Source organism: Microcebus murinus, chromosome 14 (genome assembly GCF_040939455.1).
Source record: "Microcebus murinus isolate Inina chromosome 14, M.murinus_Inina_mat1.0, whole genome shotgun sequence".
Taxonomy (NCBI): domain Eukaryota; kingdom Metazoa; phylum Chordata; class Mammalia; order Primates; family Cheirogaleidae; genus Microcebus; species Microcebus murinus.
This window is the reverse complement of record NC_134117.1, coordinates 71,482,969-71,495,336: the sequence shown is the minus strand read 5'-3', so window position 1 is coordinate 71,495,336 and position 12,368 is coordinate 71,482,969. Positions and strand designations below refer to the sequence as shown.

The following is a 12,368-nucleotide window of genomic DNA, read 5'->3' as shown; positions in this document are numbered from 1 at the left end:
TTGTTGAGCACGTGCTGTGCTCCACAGCCGTGAGTAGGCCAGGTTCCGCTCCTGGTCTCACGGAGCTTCCGTCTGGTGGAGAGCTGAGATAATTCTCAAGTAACTGCAGTGCGGTGCGATGGCGTGCTGGCTGGGGAACGGGAAGGGGCTGTGACAGCGCCTGCGCTGGAGGTCAGAGGAAGCTTTCTGGAGGGAGACGCATTTAGGTCCAGAGACAGGACAGGCCACTCAACCCTATGAATTAGCGTAGAAGGCACCTGTGGGCAACCGGAGCCTAAACATACGAGAGCACTACGTACGTCCCAGTGTTTCAGAATCTTCCTTCAGGTAGCTTGTTCCGACAGCGCGGAGGGGCGAGCGCGGAGGGGCGAGCGCGGAGGGGCGAGCGCGGGGCTGCCTTGGCAGCTACGCGCCTGAGCGCAGTGTTGGGCTGCCTCGCGACTGCTCACCGTTGATCTGCTTGGTGTTTCAGTCTCTGCTCCGGATCCTGGAGACTCCCAAGGGCCGTGCTGCTTTCAGAGTCTGCAGCGGGTTCAATGGGCTGCTGTCCCTGCTCTCCGACCTGGAAGGCTCTCTCCAGGAGCCCCCGCTGCAGGCGTGGGGGGCCGTGACCCCCGGCCAGACCCTGGAGCTGGTGCTGCACACTCTTTGTGCCGTGTCTGCCGCACTGCACCTGGACCCTGTCAACGGCGACTTCTTCAGGAGGAATGGGCTCTTTGAGAAGCTGGCCGAGGACCTGTGCCTGCTGGGCTGTTTTGGGGCCTCTGAGGAAGAGGGAGCCGCTCTGCACTCCGGGGCTGACACCAAGGCCAGGCCCTTTGCTGATTTGCTGAGCGCGGCCTTCTCCTGCAGCAGCTCCCTCCCGCCCAGGGTGCAGAGCTGCCTCCAGGTCCTCGGCTTTCTGGACAGCATGGCCAGCGGCACGCTCCACCTGCGCGGCGACCTGAAGGAGTCCCTGAGGGCCATGCAGGAGCCAATTGTGGATACCCGGAAGGGAGAAGCTGGCAGTGACCCCCGAGGCGACTGCAAGCAGTGGCCAGATTTGGAGGAGAGGTAAAGCAGAGCTTTCTTGCCTTCTTCTGCTGATGTGTATCTCTGTCTCCTGTTTCTTACCCGAACATCCTGCACGTGTGCAGTAGGTGGGAAGGCTAAGCGACAGACTGGCTGTGCAGAAATGTCATAAGGCTCTCTTCTTCAAATCACACTATTGCTGACTCCACGCTCCACTACCCTGAGAGCTGAAAGAAGATTCAGGCTGAGTCGGTGCAGGGTTGGAGGACTCTGTTGAGTCATGTAGGAGCCAGGGAGGCTCACAATGCCTGGAGACCCGGGCTGGGAGTCCGCTGATGTACCCACTTTCTCCTTTGGGGTCTTTACTGCGGCAAGGAGCCATGGTGCCTGGGCCGGCCTCCCTGGGTGTGCCGGCAGCCTTTGCCTTCTGAGGTCTGCTCTCGGCCCCAGGGCGCTGCCAGGGGCGGGTTGAGGTCCTTCAATTTGCAGGACATGAGTCACAGTGTCCATCCCAATCACAGGGCTCTTCCTGTTCTTTCTTGCTGCTTCCACTCCCCCCGAGAGACAAGGGCTTCTCTGCATCCACTGGCCACACCCTCCCACGGCTCAGACTTTTGTAAACAGCCTTTTCGTTCATTTCTGTGACACAGAATTCCACTAGAGACGAGCACAAAGGACCACCCGTCCCACCCCCACGGAGTGGGAGGGAAATGCAAGAACACAACAGCAGCAATAGTTGGTGTCTTTTTCAGTCTTCTAAGGGATCAATGACAGAATACCAATTAGTATTGCAATGATTATCCTTCTGAAAGACACTGTGCAGTTTTATCCCAAGAGTGCCCACATGTCCCCGACTGCAGTGTGGGGGACGGTGGTGAGAGCCGATTATACTGAGATAATCATATGATTTTTTTGCTTCGTAGGTTACTCTGATTGACTGATTTCCTAATCTTGCATTTCTGCACAAACCAACTTGTTCATGATATATTTATTGCTGAGTTCGATTTGCTAATTTTTAAAAAGGATTTTTGCATCTATGTTTATGAGAGAGTTTGGCCTTTTATACTCCTTTCTTGACTAATTTTTCCTATCAAATTTGTGCTAGCCTCATGGCATGAGTTGCACAGTGTTCCTCTGCTATGCTCTGGAAGAGTTTATGTAAAGAGTGTTTATTTCTGTCACTCAGCTATGTGACAGAATGTGCCGCTAAAACGCTGTGAGCCTAGAGTTTTCTTATGAGAAGATTTATTCTTATGGGAATAAGTTTCTATTTATTCTTTAATGTTTCTTGACAAGTTAGTTGTCTTTCACGCTTATTTTCCCATTTCACGTAGGTTTCAGCTTGCTGCAGACAGCGGCTTGCAGCCTCCCGTTCCCGCGCCCGGCCACCACGGCTTCCGTCCCCACGCCCGCGAGTCCAGCGTCCCCCTTGCCCCTCAGCGCACTGCCAGGGGTTACTCTTTAGCATGTCCTGGAAACCAACTTTTGACTTTCCTCTTTCTCCTACTGACATTTTTTGTTTTATTATTTCTTGTTCTTATAATTTTCTTCTATCTTCAGGCTTATTCTGGTATTCTTTTTCTTAACTTGGATGGTTTCTTTTTGAATATAAATTTCTCTGTAATCCACAAGTTTTCTTTTCAATATTATTAAGTGCTAAATATTTTTCTAATTTCCTTTGTAATTTATAGTTGACTCCTGAATGTTGTTTGAATTTTTTCCAATGCTACAGAGTGTTTCTAGTCGCCTTTTTGTTACTGACTTCTCACTCCACCGTGGCGAGGGAGGGGGTGGTGTGGTTTCCTCCATTCTTTGACGTTAGTTGAGGTTGACTTCTTGGCCTTGGTGTGGCACGTTTTCATAATGTCCACGTGTGCTTGGAAAGAAGGCATATTCTCTGATCGTTAGATTCAGTGTTCTGTTTATATCCATTGGATGGAATCTGTCAATTGTTTCATTCAAATTTCCCCTATCATTAAATTTTTAAAATTTGCTTGACATACGAGTTAAGACAGGTACATTAAAAATCGCTCACTATAATAGTGTGTATGTCGATTTCTGTTAATTTTGAACTTACATATATTTGAGGCTCTAAGAATCATTCATATTTATAATTTTTATAATTTTATAGAGTCTAAATTTTTATCATTATATGATAACCTTTTTATCTCTAGTAGTGCATTTTGCCTTAATACCAAGTTTGTCTGATAACGATAGGACCATATCAGGTTTCTTTTGGTTAGTGTGTGCCTGGGATTTTTCATCATTCTTTGTTTTAATCTTTCTGTGTCCCATCTGTATGTTTTAGGTGTTTCTCTTGTAAACAATATACAGCTATGTTTATTTTGCTTTACTTAAAAAAAAATCTAGTGTGGTATTTTTTTGTAATTTAACTGGAAAATATAGGGTTTTTTTACATTTTTCTAATTCCTTAATATATTTGGGATGATTTCTACTTTGCATTTTATATTTATACCCCTTTTCTCTTTTTTAAAATTTTTATCTTGTCTTTTTAAAAATTATTTGAATTTTTTAAAACTTATTTTTTCTACCTACTAGTTTGAAACTTATACTCTTTCTGATTAGTACTATAGTAGTTACCCTAGAATAATTTAACAGGCATCTTCATAATGTTTAAATGTATATTTATCTTTCTTCTAATTAATACATCAAGATCTTATAACTTATATATTATTATTCTTTCCTAACTTATACATTATTATATTCCAATATTTTAATTTTATCTTATGTTAGTAAACCCACCAAACAAGACATTTATTATTGTTTTATAAAACATTTATTTGGATTTATCTACATACTTTCAATATTTGTGCTCATCATTCTTTCTTGCATCTACACTCTTCTACCTGGGATTATTTTTACCTATCTATGGGATATTGTTAGATTTTAGCGAGGGTCTGTTTGTGGTAAACCCTCTTGTTTTTATTTCCAAAAATGCCTTTATTCATCCCCAATTGCCAAAAGTTTTGCTGGGCATACATTTATTGGTTGACAGTTATTTTCTCACAGCAAATAAAGGGTCTCCTCTATCTTTTGGTTTCCATCATTGCCATTAAGAAATTAGTTCTTATTGCTCTTCTTTTGAAGGTAATTTGTTATTTTTCTCTGGCTGTTTTTGAGATTTTTATCATTCTTGTTCTGTAGTTTTACCATCATATATCTTGATGTGTATTATTTTTAAAATTTATTCTGCTCCATGTCCATTGGTATTCCAGAATCTAATAATTGGTGTCTTTCATCAGTTTTGGATATTCTCTTTAATTACTAACTCCTCTCCATTTTTTTTCTATTATGCCCTTTTGGAACTGAGACAATTAAATGTGTGCTTTACACATGTGTTTCTATCCTCTGTGTCTCTTGAGTTCTTGTCTACATTTTTCATTTCTTTGTCTCTCTGTATGCTGTTCTGCACAATTTCTTTCATCTCTCTTCCAACTAATTGAACCTCCTATTAGCTGTGTCTAATGTTTAATCTAGGCATTTCAGTTTTGTTTTCAAAATTTCAGTGACAGTATCATATATTTCTAGATTTAGTATTTCGTTCTTTATCAAATCAACCCAATGATTTAATAGCCCCTTTCCTTGTCCATATTTGTCTTTTCTTATTTCTTCAAATATATGAATCATAATTATTTTTTCTTGTATCTTTTGAGAGTCTGATTTTGAAGTCTGTTGTTTCTGTGGCTATTGCTGAAGGTTCCTTGTGTGGTCCATGATTTTTGATGGTGAGTCGTTCTCCAGGAATTTCTTCTTCCTGGGCTGCATGTAAATCATCCTCAGTCTGGCCATCCTGCGGATCTGCAGACATGGGTGCCTCATGAGGCTGCAGCTGCCCTGTGTGAGCCAGGCCTTGGCCAGGTCCTGGGCTCTGCTCTTTTTGCTTTGTCTTGGGAAGAATTCATTCTCTGAGTTTCATGATTTCTATATTCCAGGGGAATACTCTGAGGAGCTCTTTGTCTTGGCCACCTTGACAACATGCAGTTTACTTTGAAATTTCCTAATGGAAACTTGTTCTACTTACTCTACCAGCTCTCAAAGGGCAGGCTAGTATTTGTTAGCAGTAGAAGACATTTAGTCATATTGAGTGATGAAAGCAATAGTCATTTGTTGAATGTTTCTGTGCACTAAATGTTCATTTTTTATATACTTCCTCCCAAATCATGAAATTTTATCAATGAGGAAATCAAGGCTAAGAAAGGGTAAGTAACATGGACAAAGGTCACATATTTAGTAAGTGATAAAGCCAGAATTTGAACCCAGGTCTATCTCCAAGGCCTGTGTACATGTGTCTGTGTATGTGTCTCTGTGTGTGTGCATGAACATGTGTGTGAGTGTGTGTGTGTGTGTGTGTGTGTGTTCTTCCAGCCTTTTCTTGGAAAAACAATGCTCCTACAATAATAATGATGGCTTGCCAAATGTTTAACTTGATAGCCTGCAGTTTGAAGTTCAAGCTCTAACCTATAGATTGCATCACCCCTGATTCTTTAATGACAACTCCAGTGTCAAATGCCATCCTGGTTTTGTAATGAGTAATTTTTTAAATTTATTGAGTCATATTTCATAAATAGGGCATTTTTTCTCACTAAAAGAGATATATGACCCTTGACCTTCCCTAATGGTTAGAGAATAGGAAGTGAAACCCCAAACTCTCCAGACAATCTGTGTGGTAAAGGGCAGGGCAGTGGGCTGGGAATCGGAGGCAGGGAACCCACCTCTGCCCCACCACTGACACCTGCTTCCCCTTGGGCAGGTGGCTTTGCTCAGCCCTGCCTCCTGCTAAGTGGGCCTGGTCTCTAGGGAGGAGGAGGAGAGGCTGTGGGCCATGGAGGCAGACTAGCCACTCTGTGCCTTAGTGGCTGTGTTCTTTGGGCCTGCTGCCTTGTTTCTCTAACTTCAGCTTCCTGATTTGAAGGCAGAGATAATAATAGTATCTACATTGAGAGCTGTTGCGAGGTGAGAATTGAAGATGATAATGGTGGCAGTGAGAATGATCACAGCTGCCATCAACTGAACATGCGTGTGCCACACACAACGGACTTTTCTTCAGTTTACTTAATCTATATAACTGCTATGATTTAAGTAATATATTTCACAAAATAGAAGTTATATATTATATAATCCCCAAAACATACTGAGATTTCCAAAATACATAATATGTCATCTCTATAAAATATTCACACACTCACATTCATTAGACACATACCCCACATGCCACATACCACACACCACATACACACCACACACACACACCACACACACAACACACACACAACACACTGCATGCACATACCACACTACATATACATACTACACACCCCCACACACTGAACACGCACCACATATACATACATGCACATACACCACACATACCACGCACACACACCACACACACATATACACACTGCAAATACACTTTACATGCACACACCGCATGCACACAGCTGTGCAGAGGAGTTCAGTAAATGGCATCTGCGGTTGTCATCAGTCACATGCTGACCTCCCTGGTGTTTTCTGGGTGCCGTTACCTGGGATGGACAATGTGCCTCTCAGCAGCCCATCCACAGTGCAGGTCTGGAGATGAAGGTGGGGCGGTGGCAGGGTCAGACTTGGCAGGCCTTGCACACTCCATGCACGAGGCCATTTCAGTTTCCTTCTGCAGGCCACGTGGCACCAGGACAGTCTCTGGGCAGGGCTGTGGTGAGAGGGGGCTGTGGGTTGCAAGGATCATTCTTTACAGCTGGGTCTTTCTATAGCCCAGAGAGGACCCCCTTCCAAAGCAGCGTGTGTCTGCTCCTTCTTGATTCCTGCCTTAGCATGTGACCTTTCCCTGCCCTGGCAGGGCTCATGGACTGACTTTTATTCCTGATGTCAGCAGATGAAGAAACCCCAATGACCTTTACCTTGAGTTCTGGCTATGGCTCATAGCCCTAAGGGGACAGACACCATTTCAACAGGAATGCAGAGTACACAAGGCCATGAAGTTTCAGTGGGTGTTCTGCAGGCCAGAGCCCCTAAACGGTTCCTCGTCTTCCTCTGCTGCTGGTCATCTGGCAGTGTCATTCTAATCATTCCTGTTGAAACAATGTCCCCTTGTGGATATGAGTTATATCCACAGCTTAAGTTTGTTATAGGTAGTTGTGAGTTCGATGGCTAGGCCAGACCGCCAGGGGCAGTGCAGATCCTGAACAGTCTGCACGAAGGCCACATTGGTTTTTGGAAGGCACAGATGTGACTCTGTTATTCCTAGTTGGGAGCCTCTGTGCCTTAATGTGGCTTCCAGGGTCAGCTGGACATTGGGAGTGTGGGTCACACAGGCCTGAGGGGCTCACGTTTCCATGGTGTCATTGCTCCCAGCCTCACCTGGCACCTTGTTGCCATGTTCCTGACTCAGACTTCACACACCCTTTCCTCTGCCTGGGATACCCTTCCTGTCTTCACTCTGCCTGGAAAATTGCTTCTTAAGCTTCAGATCTCTGCTCAGATGTCACTTCCTCTAAGAAACTTCCTCTGTATTCCCTATCCCCACCCTGTGTAGGTCCCAGCGTCTCACATTTTCTCAGCACCCTCAGAACTTGTCACAATGAAAGTCGATTATTAACTGTGTGACCACCAGGGTTCCTATTTCTTTGGTGCACATTTTCACACGCTGGCATATCTGAAACCAGGACACATGTTAAAACTGATGCCACCAGGAGGACATCAGCCACTTTAGTTACTTTTTCCCTATCTGATAATAAAGCCATGGTACATCTCTCAGTCCTTGGCTTCTTACCTCTCTGGAAACAAGGTGGTGCTTGAACTTCTTTCTTCTGTCCTGGAGGGGTCAGGGCTGTGGGAGCAAGGATTGGCTCTGCAGAAGGTCTACTTCAAGGACCTCATGAGGGGTGGAATGGAATATGTGCATGGGTGAATGGAGGGGTGGGCAAGGACAAGAGGGAAGGCAAGAAGGGTGCAAGGCAGACGGTCTGGGGCTCTCATGCCTGGCGTCTCCAAGGCAATATAGCCACTGTGCAGTGTCTAGTGTAATCAGTGTGGAGTGCACAAATGGGACCATATTTCTTTTAATTTTCTAATGAACCACTCAGAATCCACAGGCCTTAGTTACAGGAGATAGAGTATCAATCCTGCCCCTTGAATTTAGGTACTGATCAGATAAGGGACAGCCTGACTTCCGTGTTTAAGTAGGACAAATACCAGGATCAGAGCAGCATCCTCTCTGATGTGTGGCTGCTGGGGGTGACAGGTGGCAGGTTTGATACCCAAGCTTAGGGCTGCGTGACACGATAAGGCTTCACTGGTTCACATCCTCACAGAGGCCCCTGTGACTCTTCACATGAGATGCAAAATTTGGCTAAGCATCCCAACACCACCACTGGCACCCAAAAATATGGTGTATTTTTGGGTTATGACTTTGTGTTACAGCCATGGATCTCTCAGGAAATACAAGCCACCTGGGAATACCAGGTCAGATGGGGTACCAGTGCCTGCCCTGCCTGGGATCCAGAGCCCTGTCCCTTTCTGCTCTTGTGATCTATACCTTAGAGCAGTGCTTCTCAAAGTGTGTTCTGTTGGCCACCTGCATCAGAGGCAGTTGCAGAGCTACACAGAAATAGTCTGTAAACCAGATTTCCTGAATCATAGTCTCTGGGGTTGAAGTTTAGGGGTCTGTTTTTAAAAAGTTCCTCTTGTTATTTGCAAGCACATTAAGGTTTGAGAACTTCTCTGCTCCAGGTGCTAGGCATCTTTTTCTTTTAAATTTTTTAAAACATCTTTTTTTTCACCTAACATAAAATTAACAATTTTAACACATTGAGTACCATACTAGAAAAAAGATTTTTTTCCCTGGGGCCACAGTGTTTTATTAAAACAAAATGATCCTTTCTAATTTATTATTTTTTATTATTTTCTGTGCATGAGTTATTAATATATACAATGCAATGCAACCCATATTTTTAGAATTAAATTATCAATGTTAATTATAACAATAAGAATATCAACAAGTAAGATTTTCATAAACCAACTGCAGGGTTTTGCTTCACACAGCCCTGGGCTCAAAACTAACCTGAGTTGAATACAACTCACATGGCAGTCAATGTGTTAAAGTATTTAGTGAATGCTTTACAACAACCATCTCTATCTAGTTCCAAAACATTTTTATCATCCCCAAAGGAAAACCCAGACTCATTCTCATTCCTTCCCCGATCCCTGGGCAACCATCAATCTATGTCTGTCTATGTATGCCTATCTTCCGTCTATGGATTTACCTGTTCTGGATATGTCATATGCATGGACGTGTACAACATGTGGCCCTTTGTGTCTGGCTTCTTTTATACAGTGCATTTCTGAGGTTCATTAACATTTAATATATATCAGTACTTCATTCCTTTTCATGGATGAATAATATCCCATTATATGTGTATATACCACAGTTTGTTTATCCATTCATCTGTTGACGGACATTTGGGTTGTTTCCATCTTTTGCTTGTGCTTTTGGAATTATATGTAAAAATCCCTTGCCAAATCCAAGGTCATGAAGATTTACCTCTGTGTTTTCTTCTAAAAGTTTTATGGTTTCAGCTTTTAGGTTTAGGTCATTGATCCATTTTTAGTTAATTTTTGTAAATGATGTGGGGTGGGTTCAACTCTATTTTTTTCCTTGTGGCTATCCAGTTGTCCCAGTGCCATTTGTTGAAAACGTCATTCTCGAATGGTCTTAGTGCCCTTGTGGAAAATCAAATGGCCATAGATGTATAGGTTTATTTGTGGATTCTCAATTCTATTTTATTGGTATATATGCATATCCTCATGCCAGTACCACACTATTTTGCTTACTGTAGCTTTTGTAGTAAGTTTTGTACTCCAGAAATGTGAGTTGTCCATCTTTGTTTATCTTTTTGAATATTATTTTGGCTATTTAGAGTTTCCTGCAATTAATTCCACATGAATTTGAGGATCAGCTTTCACCAGTTAGCAAATGCTAGCTGTGGGCTTTTTGTAAATGTATCACGTGAGGAAGTTCCTGTCTATTTCTAGTTTTCTGATTTTTTTTTTTTTAATCACAAAAGGGTGTTGGATTTTGTCAAATGCTCTTAATGCATCAATTCAGATGATCATGCTGCTTGTTTTGGTCTATTAACATGGTATATTTTATTGATTGATTTTCTTGTGTTAAGCCATTCTTGCATTTCTGGGATAAATCTTACTTGGTCATGATGTATAATCCTTTTAATAGGCTGTTGCATTTATTTCATTAGTGTTTTATTTAGGAATTTTACACTTATGTTCATAGTTTTCTTTTCTGCATTGTCTTTGTGTGGCTTTGATGTCCAAGTAAAAATACAGGCAATTCCCAGAATATGTCAGATATGCTTTTACTTTGGAGCCTTTGCAAGGGCTGTTCCCTTTCCCTTTGCTTAACATGCTTTCCCCTTGGAAGCTGCAAATCCTCTTCTTTCAATTCTGCCTAAATATCTCCTGCTGGGAGGTCAAGCCTGCCACCCCAGTTAGGACTGCATGTAGCTCTCTGTCTCCACTCAAGCACTGTCAGCTCTCTCTCTGCTCTAAATTTGTTCTCAATAACACTTATCATCTTTTTCATGATTTATTTATTATTATGTGATATCATATATTAATATATAATACTATACCATATCATAATTATTTTTAATTTACTTATTTATTATGTTTATTATCTAGACTCCTCTCCTTACATCTCAGTCATGGGTTTTAGTTTGCTTAGTTTATAGATGTATCCAAATTTCCTGAATAGTGCCCAGAAAATAGTAAAAGGCCAATAAATATTTGTTCAGTTGAATTGAATAAATTAACCCCAAGTGCTGGAAGCACTTCTGGGCATCTTAGCTACTCTGAGGGCTGTTGGTGTCAAGAACAGTCTCACTATGAGCATGAGAATGGCGTTACATACAAGGTGTTGGAAAATCAGGTGCTTGTGATCTGGGACTAGCCTTGTAGTTTTATTATTATTGTTATTTCAATTTACATATAGTAAAGTCTCCATGTTGTTGTGCAGGTCTGTGGGCTTCGAGTCATGTGTAGAGTCACGTGACCACCACAGTCAAGAGACAGAACAGCCCATCACCTTGAATAGCTCGCAAATATCGCCCCACACAGCAAACCTTTTCCCCACCCCAACCCCTGGCAACTACTAATCTTTCCCTATAGTTTTGTCTTTTCCAGAATAACATATACATGTGTAATCTGTTGAGACTGGCTTCTTCCCCTCAGCCTAAGGCCTTTGATTTTCGTCCATGTTGGGTGTATAATTAGTTTATACATTTTTATTGCTTCATATTATTCTGTTGCATGGATGTAAATATTTTCTTCTAGTCTGTAACTTATGTTTTCATCTTTAAACAGGGTCTTTCACAGAGGAAAAGCTTCAAATTTTGATGAAGTCTAAATCATCAATCTTTTTGTTTTATGGATAGTGCTTTTATGTCAGTTCTAAAATCTCTTTGCTTAACCCAAAGTCACAAAGATTTCCTCCTATGTTTTCTTCTAAAAGTTTTATAGGTCTGTGATTCATTTTGAGTCACTTTTTGTACAAGGTGTGAAGTTTAGGTTGAGATGCATTTTTTTTTTTTGTATATAGATGTTCAATTCTTCCGATGCCATCAGTTGAAAATATTATCTTTTTTCCATTAAATGATCTTTGTAACTTTGTAAAAAATTATTTGGCCATATTTGTGTAGGTCTTTTCCTGGACCCTATTTCATTCCATTCATTTATGTGTCTAGTCCTTCACAAACACTCTCTTGATTATTGTAGCTTTATAAAAAGTTATCAAATCAGCTAATATGAGTTATTTAAATGTATTCTCCCTTTACAGATTTGCTTTGGTGATTTTATTTCTTTTGCTTTTGGCTGTCCTAGTACCATGCAAATGTTTATAATCAGTTTTTAATTTTATTGATTTTTGCCATCTTTGTTATTCCATTTCTTCTGCTTGCTTTGTTTGTTTTTAAAAAAATAGTATCTTAAGGTGGAAGCTTAGATTGTTGATTTGAGATCTTTTTTGTTTTGTATATATTTAATCCTTTAAATTACTTCTAAGCACTGCTTTATCAGCATCCCACAAATATTTCTATGTATGTTCTTTTTATTTAAGTTCAAAATACTTTAAACTTTTCTTGAAACTTTCTCTTTGACCCATAGGTTGTTTTAACTTTCAAGAACTTGGAGATTTTTAAATTATCTTTCTATTATTTGTATTTAATTTAATTCTGTATGGTTAGAGAACACACTTTGTATGATTTTGCTGGTTTAAAAAATGTTCCATGGAAACTACTTGAGAAAAATGTGTATTCTGCAGTTGT

General features: G+C 41.4%; 1 protein-coding gene across 6 annotated transcripts in view; it reads left to right on the top strand.

Annotated features, from left to right (window-relative positions):
- LOC142875570 (WD repeat- and FYVE domain-containing protein 4-like) overlaps positions 1–12,368 on the top strand; it is a 303,723-nt gene that overhangs the window by 70,474 nt on the left and 220,881 nt on the right. For all 6 annotated transcript variants that reach the window (XM_076010232.1, XM_076010230.1, XM_076010231.1 and 3 more), the window contains exon 12: positions 473–1,053. In XM_076010232.1, the coding sequence (XP_075866347.1) occupies positions 473–1,053 (581 nt within the window). The remainder of the gene's footprint in view (positions 1–472; positions 1,054–12,368) is intronic.